Source organism: Hydra vulgaris, chromosome 11 (assembly GCF_038396675.1).
Source record: "Hydra vulgaris chromosome 11, alternate assembly HydraT2T_AEP".
NCBI classification, from domain to species: Eukaryota; Metazoa; Cnidaria; class Hydrozoa; order Anthoathecata; family Hydridae; genus Hydra; species Hydra vulgaris.
The window spans coordinates 21,437,501-21,455,654 of NC_088930.1; the positions used below are offsets into that span (position 1 = coordinate 21,437,501).

The 18,154-nt window shown below is 25.1% G+C and overlaps 1 protein-coding gene across 1 annotated transcript in view; it reads left to right on the top strand.

Moving 5' to 3' along the window:
* LOC100201862 (ATP-citrate synthase) overlaps positions 1 to 18,154 on the top strand; it is a 52,487-nt gene that overhangs the window by 22,860 nt on the left and 11,473 nt on the right. The window contains exons 8-20 of the mRNA XM_065810433.1: positions 4,152 to 4,213; positions 4,639 to 4,756; positions 8,104 to 8,246; positions 8,429 to 8,563; positions 8,873 to 8,943; positions 10,828 to 10,880; positions 14,205 to 14,320; positions 15,894 to 15,998; positions 16,131 to 16,222; positions 16,330 to 16,434; positions 16,514 to 16,595; positions 16,667 to 16,777; positions 17,095 to 17,160. Of these exons, the coding sequence (XP_065666505.1) occupies positions 4,152 to 4,213; positions 4,639 to 4,756; positions 8,104 to 8,246; positions 8,429 to 8,563; positions 8,873 to 8,943; positions 10,828 to 10,880; positions 14,205 to 14,320; positions 15,894 to 15,998; positions 16,131 to 16,222; positions 16,330 to 16,434; positions 16,514 to 16,595; positions 16,667 to 16,777; positions 17,095 to 17,160 (1,259 nt within the window). The remainder of the gene's footprint in view (positions 1 to 4,151; positions 4,214 to 4,638; positions 4,757 to 8,103; positions 8,247 to 8,428; positions 8,564 to 8,872; positions 8,944 to 10,827; positions 10,881 to 14,204; positions 14,321 to 15,893; positions 15,999 to 16,130; positions 16,223 to 16,329; positions 16,435 to 16,513; positions 16,596 to 16,666; positions 16,778 to 17,094; positions 17,161 to 18,154) is intronic.

Genomic DNA, 18,154 nt, shown 5'->3' on the forward strand with positions numbered 1-18,154 from the left:
TGATCTAACGGGTGATGCGGAAGTTATCGGACAAAATAAAAACGTCAATAACTTATTTATAAATAAAAAAACAAACTACTATTATGTTTTTTTTAAATAAAGCATTTATCTTTTAATAAAAATATATTTTTTATATGAAAAAACACCATCATCTGCAATTGATCTCAATTTTGCTCTGACGCCTTTCATATGCGACTGTAAAAAGTTTAAATCAATTTCTTGTAGTTTTAGTTTAATGCGATCAATCAAAACTTGCTCTGTTGAAGCTTGCCGATCTCCCTCGTAAACCTTCTGTGCCAAATGTCCCCCAAAATTTTCAATTGGTCGTGCTTGAGGCACATTTGGGGGATTGGATTCTTTATCAACATAATAGACATATTGGTCCATCCAATTTAGAGAATCTTTAGAATAATGAGAACTTGCTAAATCTGGCCAAAATAAATAGTTAAAGTCTCCATGATACTTGTGAATAAATGGAAGAAGTCGTCTTCTATAATAAATGGAAGAAGTCGTTTCTAAACATTCATTAATATAGATTGATGAATTGATCGCTACAGCCTTGGAAGTGCGAAACAATGGCTCGGACATACCACGGTCAGATATCCACATTAATAATTTTTTTGGAAATTTCTCTTTTCTTATAAAACGAACACTTTCTGGGCATGTCTTTTTGTTGTTTGTGTAGTATCCAGAATTTCCAGGCATGTTGTCCCCTGCAAAACAAAAGTATTTTTCGTCATCGATGACTAGAAGCGATTTTGTGTTATAAAGTTGGTTAACTAGTTTCCTGCTTCTTTTCTTTGCCTTTATTTGTTGTTCTATAGTGTATTTTGGAGTCTTTTCACGTTTTCTATATTTAATATTCATTTTTTTTAACTGACGACCAATTGTCGATTGATTTACACCGAATTTAATACCTATTTTTCTCTGACTGACCCCTTTTCGATTGTTGACAAGTCTCGTTAATTTGGCTTTCTTTTCTCTAGTCCAGGATGTCGGACGACCAGGGTGCTTTCTATCAGAAAACGATTGAACAGTTTCAAGTCTTTTTAGGTTATCATATATTGTACTTCGAGCAAATCCTTCTTTTCAAAATGATTTACAATTTTTTTTTTTAATATTAGGTTTATTTACAAAAAACATTTTTAGTCGCTTTCGAAAAGATTCTCGTTCAGCTGCATTTAACCTCATTTTAAATAATTGTGTTTCAAATAATAAAGTTTATATTTTATAGAACGTTTATTAAATATATGTTTGATAGTTTTGAGTGTTAGTCTAAGGTTTTAGTTTTGAGCGCTAATCTTAAGATTTTAGTTTTAAGTACCTACTTTAAGATTTTAGTTTTAAACGCCAACTTTAAGGTTTTAGATATGTGTTCTTTTCTGTCTTTGAATTTTTTCTTTATTTGAATCTTTTCTTTATTTGAATTTTTTCTTTCTTTGAATCTTTTTTTCCTTTGAATCTTTTCTTCCTTTTTAATCTTTTTCTAAGATCTGAAAATTTTAGAAAAAGATTAAAAAGAAGGACAATGAAAAAAATAAAAAGCCTATTTTTGCTATTGTTCTAATACATTTTATTTTTTTTATTCAAAAATTCATGTTGTTTACAAAAAAAGTTAACACACAAAATTTTGCTGCAAAGTGTTGAATGTTTCCCAAGATATTGCAATTTTAACAAGTTTTTTTCCGAAAATGGCCTGGTTTTTGCATCATTTTTTTAAAACATTTTGCCTTATAAAATGAAAAACCTAAAAATATATAATTTATATATTTTCAGATTTTTCTATGATGCATTTATAATGCAATGTTTAATATATTGGATAAAAAAATTTGCATTTTTTATTAAATTTTAGCAAGTTAATAAAAAGTTCAGTTGAAAAACAGCATTTATTTGGTAAATTTTATTTGATTAAAATTAACAATATCAGTAAAAAAATATAAATTCTACTAAAAAAAGAATCTAAAGAAGAAATCTAGAGGTAAGAATTATTTTTACTTAAAAAATTTTTTTTTGAAATTACTAGAAAAAAAAGTTTTTTACTCTTAATCATTCATTAGAAGAAATTTAAAAGAAAGTTTGTTGAAAGTAAATTCTCATTAAAAGTTTATTACTATTAATTTTCATTAATTTAATAATAAAGACTCAATGACTCAAGTCTTCTCAAAGATACATTGACTCAAGACTCATTAAATCAATCTTAAAGACTTATTGTATCTGCATGTGCTATATCAAGTATTGTATTTTTTCTTGGAAAAATGTTTTTAAGATTTGATTTTTGGATTGCTGCTGATAGTTTTCAGTTTTTGCTAATTTTACACAATTTGTCCAATAATTATTCAAGTTTTTTAAGCATTTAGTTCCATGGTTGTTAGGATTTCATGTTTCCATGTTTTTATAGTTTCAAGGATTTAATTAAAAGTTTACAATCATCATCATAACTATTATTCTAGGTGTTGTTCCTGTGTGAGCACAGTAACAACGCCACAGTAACATCCCCATTGCATGAGCTATATGCTTTTCACAGAAGTGGTGCCATGAGCTACAAGGCTTTTATAGATGTGATGCCTACACATTATCAAGTGTCTTTTCACATCACAAACTGTAATAGTATTTCTCTCTTTTTTTATTGATTTGTGTCTAAACACAAGTATCTAGTCAGGCATCTTATAATATTTATGAATACTCTGGATGGTGATGGTATGATCTTTTTGTTAGAGCTCTTCAGCTACCTTCAGTTAGATCCAGCACTTATTTATAGCCACGTCTTCAGACTACCAATTTATTATATTATTTTATAGGTATTATATAATTACAAATCGTTCAAATTATTAAAAAATTTTATAACAACTGAATAAGTTTCTTTATTTAAGGATTTTTTTACAAGCTAAGTTACTAATTGTTTTCCATTAACAACCCGTAATAAAATAAATAATGTTAAAAATTATAATAAAGTTAAAATAAAGAAAAGTTAAAAAGTTAAAGAAATAAAAAACTTACAGTTAAATTATAATATTTATAGACACTCTTATAGTTTGAATTTTTGTTATTAAATTATTATTAATTAAAAGTCATTTTGAAATAAACAAGTTGTAAGTTAATTTAGTAATTGATTAATAAATTATTTGATTAATAATAAAAGATTTTATTATACATGCGGTTCATTATCTTTAATTGTTTAGCACACATTTATGTGTCTGTTCCTACCAAAATTAAACAAAGTTATACATATTGTAAAAATAAACCCAGCTGTATTATGAGTTTTAGGCTGGTATTTATAAACCCAAAACATGCATAGATCTTTTAGATGAATTTTAGGAAATTATTAAATTTTTTTTTTTCTGTGAAACTCTAAATACCTTGAAAAGGTTTTTAAAGTATTTTTAGGGTTAAAGTAGGGTTTTGAAGGTTTTACAGATGAAAATTCTTTTAATCATTTTATTTTTAGTAAAATTAAGTTTTGATAGTTAGTCTAATTAACATTTTAATTACTTTTACAACTTGCATATTATCATAATATTATATTGTCGGAGATATTGTGCAAATCTGCATAACTTGCAATGAATAATACTGCATATCTGCCCTACAGATTTTTTACTGGAAAAGGTTTATATATTTTTTTATTTCAATAGATTTTGGGCTCATTTTAGCATAGGGGGTATTATTCATGTTCTTAGTAATGTCAACAATAGATATTTGGTGTTAAAGTTAATTATATCCAATTATAGTAGCCAATGCAAAGTTATGCAGATTTGCACTATCCCTGTCAATATGTCATATACTATTATAATCTAACATCATATATCACAAAAAAAGAATATTATATATACATTTACTAATTACAAGTTGTTGTACTACCTGCAATTACAATTTAAAAAAGTATAAAAAAATGTTAAAAGTTAAAAGTATTAAAAGTAAATGTTAAAAGATATCGTTTTCTGAAAAGATTAAGTAAGTATTGAAAAATTGTAATTTTTCAACTTAACTTGAAATAACTTTTATGCATTTGCAACTTGTGTATGTATAAATATACCTTTTTATTATGATGTTATGTCATATATGTTGTTGCGATGTTTAAACCTATTTAAAATTCATAATAAAATGTATGCCTGTTAAAAACTTTTTAAAGTATATGTCAAAGTTTGATGATTCAGGTAAAATACTTATCGTTGGTGGTGGGATTGCTAACTTTACAAATGTAGCAGACACCTTTTCAGTAAGTGCTATCATTTAGATATTTGAATATTTTTCAATTACTATATATAGTAACATTATTAACATTATTTTCTTGTAATTTTTTACTTATTTAGTATTTTTTGAATAAAAATATTTTAATGGCGTTCTCTCGCTCTTTTTTCCAAACGTGCACAGTTCTAATATTTTATCTATTTTGCATTTTTTAAGTTTTAAAATGCTGATTTTGACAGTTTTCTTAAAAAAGAAGATTAAATTTTTTTTTTTGACTATAGTAAAAGCCCTTTACATCTAGGTTGACCCTGCCCAAACCCTCATTTAATGTATGTATTTGTGTTCCCACAAATGACTACTTTTGTTTGAGGTCATCAATGCAAATCCAAGATATTTGTAAATGCATAAATATGTAGGTGTGTGTACATAAATTTTACATAACTTTTTTTAAAGGGAATTGTCAAAGCTTTAAAGGTTTATCAAAAAGAGCTTGTCGATCATAAAATTGAAATCTATGTTCGAAGAGGTGGTCCTAATTATCAAGAAGGATTAAGGATAATGAGAGAGCTAGGTTAGATTTATATTAAATATTTTAATTCTTATAAGTTTAGGGGAAATGTTTGTGTAAATGTAGTTTTTTTAAATTGTATATTCTATAATAATATAATATGTAAATTGTATGAATTTAATAAGTTATTTTGATAAGTTATGAATTTGTAAAGTTAATTTCATTAGTTAATTTTTCTATTACTTAAAATTTTTATTTTGTTTATTTAAAAAATTTTTCAACTTAATTAATATTGATAATTAACTTTAGTTTCACTTCACAGTAAAATCAATGGTCTCTTTTTATATTTGTGATTATATTTTTTATTTATTTCAATTTTCATGCTATGTTTTTCTATACAAATTTCTTATATCCGAAGATATTGTTGGCTTAGCATAGGAACAACCACAAATAGTCATTAAGACTAATCCAAAGTAGTGTCCGTTATTGACCAATATTTGTGTGCCGAAGTACTACTCAAGCGCTGAGTTGGCGGTGGCAGGATTTGAACTCGTATCGTTCAGCAGTCCGAGTTTTTTTTTTAACTTTTCGTTTGACACTCTAACCAACTGAGCTATCCTGCCACAAATTATAGTCCTTATTTAATTGTTATTTTCTGTTTATAGTTCTTATTTAATTGTTATTTTCTGTTGCATGCTCTACATACCAATTATGTATACAGCTATTTGTTAGTTGATGTATGTAAACAATTAAAAAACGAAAGTAAAAACATTCAGGATGTTTTTATTTTTATTAAAAAACAAAAAACATATAATATTTTTTATACCAATTAACTTTAGTTTCACTTCGCTGTAAAATCAATGATTTCTTTTTATATTTGTGATTATAGTACTTATTTAATTGTTATTTTCTGTTGCATGCTCTACATACCAATTATGTATACAGCTATTTGTTAGTTGATGTATGTAAACAATTGAAAAATGAAAGTTTTTATGATGTCATTTGTGCTGTGCCATTGGTGTACCTGGGTAGCATTCCTAATGTTATCCACGTACACCTTTCTGAGAACTCTTTTAAACCTTATAGAAAACCAGGAGATAATCCTTTATATATTAACATTAATTCCAATCATCCACCAAGCATTATTAAATCGGTACCAAAAATGATCACATCAATAATATATCTTCAAGCAAAGAAGCTTTTGATAGAGCCGCACAATTTTATAATATTGCTCTCAATCCTTGTGGATTCAAAGATAAGATCGATTTCATTCCAAAAATCCAGAAATATAATACAAAATCTCAAAAAAGAAACATCTGGTTTAACCCACCATATTCGCTCAACGTCAGAACAAATGTAGATAAAATATTGAGTACAATTGATAAATGTTTCCCTAAAGGCCACAAGTTTCACAAACTTTTTAATCGAAACAACTTAAAGGTTAGTTATAGCTGCCTTCCAAGATTATTATTACTTCTCATAATAAAAAGATATTATTTAATTGTCATGAAAATGCCAATCAATTATGCAATTATGCAATTGTCAACAAACCACCTTATGCCCACTCAACGGAAAATGCCTTACAAAAAATCTTATTTATATTTGCAACCTAAAGACTCACCAAGAAGAAGAAGGATATTATTACATTGGGCTTACTGAGAAAACCTTCAAAGACAGGTGGTATAAACATAAAAACTCTTTTGTTTATGAAAGTATGGCCAACTCCACTAAACTTTCAAAATTTGTGTGGAAATGCAAAAATAAAGCTATAGAACCTATATTAAAATGGAATGTTCTTGATCAAGCGGAGGCATTCAAACCTGGTGGTAAATTTTGCAAACGAACTGAGCTTGCGTTAAAATGCCGCCATGAAAATAAATTTCTAATAAAGAATTTTAATGTCATCAAGGCGGACACTTCATAGCATTTTTTGTATGTAACTTTTGTCATTACTTTTTTGTTGTTGTTACATCTGATGTTCGCTATTGCGTGAAACTTTTAGTTATGTAATTGAAATATATATTAAAAATTATTTAGTTTTCACTATATATATATATGTATATATATATATATATATATAATATATATATATATATATATATATATATATATATATATATATATATAAATATATATTACCTGCACTGCCCTGTATATTAGGGTGTCCCAAAAAACAACATTTTTGAAAATAATCTGTTTCTACCCCCTAAATGTGTTCTATCTAATGCCAAAACACTAGGTTTAAAATTTTTTTGAATAAAAATATTATAAGGGGTCACTCAAGACTATTTAATGGGTCGATTTCTTATTTTTGGTTTTATGACATAAAAAAATTATGTTTTTTGACAAAAAATGAAAAAAATGCATTTTTTTTGTTTTTTTAATAATAATTTTGATAAAAAGTTGAAAGTTTTTCAAAATGAATATTATTTTTGAAATTTTTATATAATTTTGCTTCATTTGAGTACCACGTTGACATATTTTTGAAAAACTTTTTTTTTGAAAATATTAGGGACCTATTAAATATTTGAGGGTCTTGAAATATTGAAATGTTTAAAATATTTAAAATATTTTTTAAAGCTTAAAATATTTTTTAAGCTTAAAATATTTTTTAAAGCTTAAAATATTTTTTAAATATTAAAATATTAAATTAAAATTAAAATATTTTTTAAACCATATAATAAAAATATTTAAAATCTTTTTTAAAGCTTATAAAATATTTTTTTAAATATTTTTCAAAGCATATAATATTTTAAACCTAGTGTTTTTGCATTAGATAGAACACATTTAGGGGTTGGGAGCAGATTATTTTCAAAAATGTTGTTTTTTGGGACACCCTAATATATATATATATATATATATATATATATATATATATATATATATATATATTATTGGATTATTATTGGATATATATATTTATATTTATTATTGGATTATTATTTATTATCTATTTGACATACTTTAGTACAACAACAAGGACAAGGATATTGGATAGATAAGGTGTGATAGGTGTGTCAATTCATGAATTCGCTTTTTTTCAGTAAAAAAAAAAAGTGACTTTTGAATTCCTTTATAAATTAAAAAAATAAATTCACTTTTAAATTGTAATGGTATGTACAATATTTGTATAATGTAATGGTACTACAAATAGTGTAATTTAAAAACAAAAGAATTTAGGAATTAATGAAAAACTAATAAGTTAAAACTTTATAAGTTTAAATATTTCTTTTTTTTTGAATACTTTAATTGCTTACATATTTTTGTAATTTCTATAGAATTTATAAAATTTTTAACTTATACACATTTATGTTATTTATTACTTATATATATTTATAGTATTCTTAACATTAAACACTTTTAATTTTTGATTGTATGATATATTAAGAGTGTTTAATGTGTAATTATAGGTGAAAAACTTGGTGTCCCACTACATGTATTTGGACCAGAAACACACATGACAGCAATAGTAGGAATGGCACTGAATAAATCAAATACTCTTGAATCAACAGAAGTTGATGCATCTTTAGATCTCAATAAATTCCTTAATGAAGTAATAATACTGTTTGATTGTTGTTATCGCAAATTTTTTTTGTTTTGTTGTTATTTTAAATATAAAACACAGAGTTCTATTACATTTATAAAATAGCAATTTTTGTTGAATATTTAAATTGAAAGTCTATTGATAATAGTCTAATAAATGGTAGGTGAAAGTTTTTATTTCAAAATATGTAGGACATTTTGTCATCACATATTCAAAAACAAGAAACTGGTAATCCTGATATCGAAACAAAAACATCTGATACTTATGAATTGTTTACTGACCAAACACAAGCAATTGTTTGGGGAATGCAGCTTAGGGCAGTGCAGGTAATATTGAATTAAGAATTCTATTTTTAAAATTTTTTTAATAAATCAATATATTAAAGAAAGGATTTTGTTTGAAAGTAATTATCATTTGATTGGTTAACAAATCATTTGCTTGGTCATCAAATCTAAATCTAAAATCCAAAAAGATTGCTCTTGATTTATTAGATTATTACTTTCATTTTTAAATTAAAAACAAATATTAGATTATTTAAGATTAAATTTCTTTTTGAGTTTACTTTTTTTTTCTGTATTCTTTTATTATTATTTTGCAATGATAAAATTAATACTACGAAACTATTCAATTTATAGGGGATGTTAGATTTTGATTTTGTTTGTAGAAGGAAAGAACATTCTGTTCGTGCTATTGTCTACCCTTTCAGGTGTGTCTATCTGTGTTTTTACTTTTTATGTATGTTGTATGTATCTTTGTATGTGTATACATATATATATATATATGTATATATATATATATATATATATATATATATATATATATATATATATATATATATATATATATATATATATATATATATATATATATATATATATTTTTTTGCATTTGGGAAGCATGGAAGGAAAAAAATGATTCTTACGCCAACACATACGTCACTTTTAATTACTTTTGACTTTCGTCCAACATTTGCGTGTTGGACGAAAGTCAAAACCATTAATTTAATTACAAATTAATCGTTTTTTAAAAAAACCACAAAAACGCAAATTTAATTGACCAGAATGTTTTTATTTTTATTTTTTTTAATAAAATGTTTTGATTTTTAATTTTTGTAATAAAATGTTTTAATTTTTATTTTTTTTACTGTAAATCATGCGCGAAGTGTTGCTATATCTTATAGCCTGACTCGCAAGGGAGTGCTGCTACATCGACTGACAAGTAGCCTGACTCGCAAGGGAGTGCTGCTATATCGACTGACAAATAGCCTGACCCGCAACAGAGTGCTGCTACATCTACTACCTTATAGCCTGACCTTTCAGGGGAGTGCTGCTACATCGACTGAGGGTTTGGTTGGGGCAGGCGGTCTGTTAATTAATAAAAAAAAAAATTCCGGTCTTGTATTTTAGTTTTTACTTTTTGTCAACAAAATATGGAAAAAATTTTCGGACAACATATAAGAGTTCTATATATATATATATATATATATATATATATATATATATATATATATATATATATATATATATATATATATATATACATATATATATATATATAATATATATATATATATATATATATATATATATATATATATACACACACACACACACAGTGGTGTGTGTGTGTGATATATATATATATATATATATATATATATATATATAAAATTTCAGTGTACACAGTGGTGTACACTGGATTTTTAGATGTTTGAGTTTTGACACTTACAGGCATTGTGCAAACTCCAAACTTTTGTATGTTTATGCTTATATCAAAAAAGAATGTTTTGCAAAGAATTGGGGTGATTGGAGCTTGGGAACAAAAAAACCCTAATTTTTTGGCCCACCCAGCCCTTAACGTGGGAGCAACGAGTTTATAAAATATTTTCTTTACTATTTTTATCTAAATTCATATTCATCAACAAATTTCAAGTTTCATGCAATAATCTCTTAGTGTTCAGTTTTTATGACCCTGCAATGTTTACAGCCCCTTCAAATTGAGGGGGGTTAAAACTTTATATTGTCATAGTTTTTGAAAAATAAGAGATTATTGCATGAAATTTGAAATATGTTGATGAATATAAATTTAGATAAAAATGGTAAAGAAAATATTTTATAAACTCGTTGCTCCCACGTTAACGGCTGGGTGGACCCAAAAAATAGGGTTTTTTTGTTCCCAAGCTCCAATCACACTAATTCTTTGCAAAACATTCTTTTTTGATATAAGCATAAACATACAAAAGTTTGGAGTTTGCACAATGCCTGTAAGTGTCAAAACTCAAACATTTAAAATCCAGTGTACACCTCTGATATATATATATATATATATATATATATATATATATATATATATATATATATATATATATATATATATATATATATACATATATATATATATATATATATTAGTTATTTTTATGTTTTTATTTGTTATTAAAAGTTAGAGCATTATTATTTAAAAAGCAATTAAAAGTGGATACTATTTATTACACATAACTATGTATAATAAATAGTCAACATTCAATAACTAAAAAATCAAATATTTTATGCATTTAGATATTTTTAAAAAACTTTTTTATTACTTATAGCGGAAATCATAATCAGCGATTTTATTTTGGCCCAAAAGAAATTATGATCCAAGGTTTGTTTATTTAATTAAATTTTAATTTAAAGTTTAATTAATTAAAATTTTTTTTGTTTTGTTGTTGTTGTTGTTTTGTTATTTTAAATACATACATGCATGCATGCATAAATTGAATAACATGGTCAAAAGCACATCAAATTTTCATATATTGACTGAAATGTATGTACACTCCATGTACCAGATTTTCACAGGAGACACGTGCAGTCACATCCCTTGCCTGACCACGCTTGCAATAATTTGTTGTGACAACTTGGCTACACCTCTTTGCATGTATAGTTTGGGCGTTTTTAAAAATGCACTGAAAAACCAAACTTAAGAGAAAATTTCTAAAAAAACATAAACTGAAAAAAAGATTAAAATTTTAATGATTGAGAAAATTAACAAAAGATAAACCTGAAAAAATTGAAAACATTAAAATATTTATTTTTATTTGAACGCAAAAAAAGTTTAAATATGTTAATTTATTAGTTGAGCTGTTAGTGTAGCACTTAATGTGATGTGTTCTGTACGCGCTGCTAACAGTTTGTTTTTGGATTTTCAACTCATATTTATGAGAACCTTTTTTTTTTTTTTTATGTTTTTAGTAGACACAAGAAAATGCCAAAGTAATTAAGCTTGAATTAAATAACTTTGAAACTTGGATCATATCTAAAGTCTATTAAGTGAAACACTTTTAAATTAAAAAATTTTATTTAAAATTATATTCTTTTTTAAAATTTGTTAAATATGTTATTTTTGTAGCTTACTTTTTTCAAGTTTTTTGAATTTTTATTTCATTTCTCATTCCTTAAGATTTTTTTTTCTAAATTAGCGCACATTTTAAATGCACAAATTGTTAAAACATGTGAAGTGTTGTGTCCAAGTTGTCGAAACAAAAATCTATATGGGTGGTCAGGAATGATGTGTGACCCCATACGTCTCCTGCAAAACACTGTTGAACATAAATAAAATTTTGTATGCATGTAAAAGTTTTTTTTGATACACAATAAAATATGTGTGGCATTCAATATCTACAACAGAGTAAATTTCATTTAAAATTTTTTGTATTGAATATTTTTAAGCAACATATAAAAATGCAACCAGTAAAATGTATCATGGGAATATTCAGAATCCCCCAATTTGCTCTGTTTTTTAATATCATTTTTTTGGTATTAACACCTAGGTATATATAGGGTGTTTCATTCCTGCTAAATTTTAGAACTATCATGCCAACTTTTAAATTGAGGTTTAGACTATACGTACTAAGTATTTTTTAGAAATATAAAAAATTTTAGGGTTTTTTACACAAAAAATTCTTTTTTACTGTCTTATTTCAGTATTTTTGCCTAAAATGTTAACTAATATATTCTGTAACGTTTACTATCTTATTAAAAATTATTTACTATCTTATTAAAAATGTATAAAAAATTCTACTTAAAAAAAAATTAATTTAAGGGTCCCCTCAAATTAAGTAATCAAGTAATTTTGAAATTTGGCAACATCAATAAAGTAATTTGCACCAAATTTCTTTAAATGCTATCACTAACGATTATTAACTGTAAAGGCTCAATTTTGGACAATATAAAAACGTATTCATAAAAGATCTTATATAATAGAAAAGTATGTGGCGAACTAAAAATTATGGTTGCCTTATTTCAACAAATTAGTAATTCTTAAACAATGGTCACATCTAAACTGGTCATTTCGTCAGTATTAGAAAAAAAAAAATTCATTCTAAAGAGAAGAGGCTTAGTGTTTTACTAAAGTTTTAGTAATTGCTATAATAATATTAATAAGTTTTAGTAATCATTAAATATAATAATAATAACAATAAATATAATAATAACAAATATAATAATAATAATAATAAATATAATAATATTAAATATAATAATAATAAATATAATAATAATAATAAATGTAATAATAATAAATATAATAATAATAAGTTTTAGTAAATATTAAAGTTTTAGTAATTGAGGTAGTGGTGTAGTGGTAGAGCTCTCGCTTCATAAGCAAGAGGTTCCGAGTTCAATCCCCACAAATTGAGAGAAAATTACACAACAAAAATTAGTCATTTATGACATAAAACTGGAAGAAAATCCAAAAAAAGGGAAAGAGACTGTTAAAAAAGGTGTATGGTTTATTTTGAAAAATTGCTTTATGAAGAGTTCAGAGTAAAGGGTTCTACAATAAATAAATTTAGTGGGTCAGCTGAGCTGATAATCTGTAGTGAAGAGAGATCAGCTGTTCAGATGACTCAGGATAGGTGCCTTGTCTTTTTGGTGTATTGGCTGAGATTTTCAAGGTTTTATTAGAAGTTTATTGTTTCATGGGATACAGGTGCTCAGTGGATGTCAGATCTTTACAATGATATTGTTTATGAAGATAAAAATCAAATGACTAAAAGAAAAATTTGGATGGTAAAGATTTATAAAGGAGGTATAATGTGGTTAATACTTAAGCATAAAATTGCTTGACCAGGTAGAAGAAATTTAAAAAGAACTATTGCCAGCAAAATAACAAGATAACTCAATCATATTTGATGTTTTTTTTGTGGTCTTTTATTATTTTACAGATTTTAATATATTTATTATTGTTTGAGAATTAACCCATTAAATCAGCAATTTCGTTGTATGTTTTGCCTTGATTTTGCAAGTTCCTAATATTTAATAAGTTCCTAATATTTAATAAGTTCCTAATAAACTTTCTTTTTGTATCAGTAGTATAGACATTCCAACCAATCTTCTATTTATGAAATAAGTTATGAAAAAAAGTTCTTTTACAATAAAAAGTAACTTTAATAATGACTAAATCAATTTGGATATTAAGTTTAACACGTAGAAATAGTTTTTGTTACTATTAAATATTTTAACCTATTATGTTTATGGAAATAGTTATATAAATATTATTTACACCTATTATTTTGTCCTATTGTTAGTTATATAAAAGATAACAGAAATAGTATGACCTGTTATTATAAAGCAATACTATTGTTACATAAATTACTTTATAGATCATACAGTTATCAAGTTAAAAATAAATAATAAATAAATAAAATTTTATATTCAAATTTATTTTTTGTCTCATACATACATACATACATACATACATACATACATACATACATACATACATACATACATACATACATACATACATACATACATACATACATATATACATACATACATACATACATACATACATTATATTTATTGATTTAATGAACAAGTTATTTATATTTCTTGATTTATAAATAATTATAAATCAAGAATATATAATGGTTTATAAATAATATAAAGGTTTATAAGTAATTATTTTAGTTTGAATTATTTTTAGTTTTTGTTAATTTCGCTGATGCAACAAAAAAACATCCTAATGCAAGTGTGCTTGTTAATTTTGCTTCTTTAAGATCAGCATATGATGCAACCTTAGAAGCACTTGCTTACCCTCAGGTTTGTTTCTAAATCATGTTTTTTTAGTTCTAGAATTTTATTAGTTTAAAAATCAGTATTTAGTTGCTTTTTTCTTTTCTTTTTATTTTTCATGTTTTTAAATTAAACTTTTAAAGTTTTTTTTATTTTTTCAATGTTCTACTGAACATGCAAAGAGTGTTCATACATCACCTGACTTAAATAGGTAAAACATGCAAGGAGTGCACATATATTGACTGAAATAGAGAGGAGTGTACATCGGCTGACTTAAATAGGTAAAACATGTGAGGAATATACATAGATTGACTGATTTAAAAAGTAAAACATGGAAGGATATATATATATATATATATATATATATATATATATATATATATATATATATATATATATATATATATATATATATATATATATATATCAACTCAGGGTTTTGGCTAGAGCAATAAATGGTTTTATTTAAAAAAAATTTTTTTTTTACTCTTGTTTTTTATTTTTTTTTAATGTCAACAGATTATGGAAAAATTTTTGTAAAACTTTCAAAAGCAATCATTATTTTACAAAAAATATTGAGGGAAAAAATTATAATTAAATTTTTTTTTGTAAAAGTGCATGTTTTTCATTTTTAGTTTACAAATTTTATTTTTTAGGCAACATCTAGAGTAATGTTTTGTATACAAAATAAGTATTATTTTTGAAATTTTTATATAATTTCACTACATATGAGAGCCAACAAGACATACTTTTGAAAAACTTTTTTTCATTAATATTAGGGACCCATTAATTGTTTAAGGGCCTTGAGGCACCCCTAAATCACTGCTAATTATTGTACTGTTTTACACCTTTTATAACAAGGTGAAACTGTAAATTCTGAGAATTATTTCAAAATTTTAATGTGTTTAAGTGGTTTCAAAATAGAAAAATGTTTTAATGCATAACAAAACAATTTGTCATTAGAATAAAATTTTCAAATTATGGCTCCAAGTTAATGCAGTTAACATTTTTGCCTTGTGATCAATTTGAAATAATGAAATAATGGGTATTCATAATAAATGCCATTTTTTGAGCATATTTTTTAAGCTAGCAATCTTTGTGGCCAATTCGCTGTCTTTATTGCTGTGAATATTGCTAAATAGTTGCTAGTCGAATTCCCAGGTGGTGCTGCTGTAAACAAAAAATACATTAATTACTTTGATGTTGTTAAACTATTTTGTTTTAACCTCCTTGCACAGGTTAAAAGGGGTTTTTATAAAAGATTTTGCTTTCTTCTTGACAAGTTACTTTTGCCAAATCAAATAGTCTTACCTACCCATTGATTGCAGGTTAGAAATTGCAGGTTAGAAATTGCAGGTTAGAAATTGCAGGTTAGAAATTAGTCAAATATTTGTAAAAAGCTAAAATATAATAACATCATATAATGTATGTAATAAAATTTTTGTTTGTGACTTTGGTAAAGAAACATAAAAAGGAAAACACAAGGAAAAAACGAAACAAAATGTTTTTTGTTTTTTTTCTGCCACTAAGTTATGTAGTTTTTGAGGTATTGAAATATTTAATCAAGAAGTTATAACTATTCTTCAAGCGTTTGTTTTAGTTTAAAACAGTTGCTATAATTGCAGAAGGTATACCTGAACGAATTACACAAATTCTCAATAAAAAAGCAAAGGAAAAAGGTGTCAACATTATTGGCCCTGCTACAGTAAATTTTCTACGTTTTTTGATTTACTTTAATTTTCTAATTATTATTTTTATTATGATTATTATATTTTATTTATTATTTTTATGCATTTTGAAGAGCTAATTTTAATTTGAAGTTCTATTTTTTATTTAGGTTGGAGGCATAAAACCAGGTTGCTTTAAAATTGGTAACACTGGAGGTATGCTGGATAACATACTTGCTTCAAAACTTTATCGTCCTGGAAGGTTTTTTTAGTTTAATATTGAAACTTTATTTGTTAAAAATATGATTAAAATCTGATTAATGTATTTTGTCAGTTTTAAAGTATAAAGAAAATAATTATTTTGTTAAGTGTTGGTTATGTTTCTCGTTCTGGTGGTCTGTCAAATGAGTTAAATAACATTATATCAAGAAACAGTGATGGTGTTAATGAAGGTATTGCAATTGGAGGTGATAGGTTAGAGCTTTCTCATTTTGTAAAAATTGGGTTAATTTGTAGGGGGTATAATTTGAATAATATTTTAAACTTTGTTTAGATATCCTGGAACTGTGTTTCTTGACCACTTTCTTCGTTATGAAGCTAATCCCAATATCAAAATGATGGTGCTTCTTGGAGAGGTATTCTTTGATTAAACATATTATTAAAATTTTTATTTATTTTAAAAATTTAATGTAATATTTGTTTTAAGGTTGGTGGAACAGATGAGTATAGTATTTGTGAGGCAATTAGAGATGGCAAAATTAAAAAACCTGTCATAGCATGGTGTATTGGAACATGTTCTGAAATGCTCTCTACAGAGGTATAAAAGAGATTTTTGTATATACTAAAAATCTTTTTGTGCAAATGTTATCATAATGATAGTGGCCCATCTCACATAGTTGTCATAATAATATAGTTTTTTATTATAACAACATGGTTATTATAGAAACATGGTTGTTATCAATTTTATTTCAATTTTTTATTTTTAAATTTTTACCTTGATTTTTTTTTTTTAATGTAAATTTAAAATCTATAACATGAAGATCATTATTATTCAACAACAAACTTAATTTCAAAAAAATTAAAATTTATACAGGTGCAAATTATTCATACATACAAATTTATACAATTTTACAGGTGCAATTTGGACATGCAAATGCTTGTGCTAATAATTTGGCTGAAACAGCTGTTGCCAAGAACAAGGTAAATTGTTAAAGAATAAATGAGAGGTTATTTGAATTTTTTGTATGAAGAGTGTAATTATTGTTTATGCAAATCTGATCTTGACCTATAACTCAGAAATAAGAATGATGTAGTAATTCATACTTTTTAATTACCTACATCATTCTTATTTCTTATTTATAATGTTGTAAAAAATACTGTAAACGATGTTGCAATAATATTACCCAAATCAAAATGTTTTAATATTTTAAAGTTTTTTTTATTGTATCAGTTTTTTACTAAGTAATTTTTTTCATTAGGAAATGTTTTATTTTTATTTTTGTTTTGAATATTTGCTTGATACTACATTCTAATCCATATGTCCTAAAAAAATTTTCTATGCTCTGTCTATTGCAACTGTCTTTAATACAAAATTCTTGTTTTAAAAAGAAACAAGTGAGGCTGACGAGATGTTGTTTTTGCTCAGATAAAGCAGTTTGAAAAATATCTTTGATTTAAGGTGTTAGAAATGTTGCTATGGGAACTTTTCTTTGTGTTTAAAATTTTTTATGCATCATCAAACAAAATTAGATTTTGTTACTTTCAGAAGCTACAAAAGCTTTGGCATTTAGCATTAACATTTTTGAATTCAAATAACATATACTATACTTATGCTAATGCAAAACAAGATTTTCTGCACTTTTACCTTTGCCTACAATAACACAAGAAGGCATAAAACATTTTCTGTTTCTTTATGTTTGTAAATACAAAAACAGTTGTACGTGATAATGTAAAGAACCCTTTATAACTGATGTTTTAATATTTTTGAAAAACGCTTTATAAGTGTAAACAATTGTTTGAACTTTTTTAGTAATGTTTTTGTTTTAAAAGGGTGTTTATTGTTGATATTGAATATACTTGCTTTGTTTTTTTAACTCAAACCTGATTAAATCACTTCACATTAGTTACATATCCAATCAAGATCCCTTTAATAAAAAAAGGGAGTTCTGTCATCAGGTTACACCCCACTCTTCTA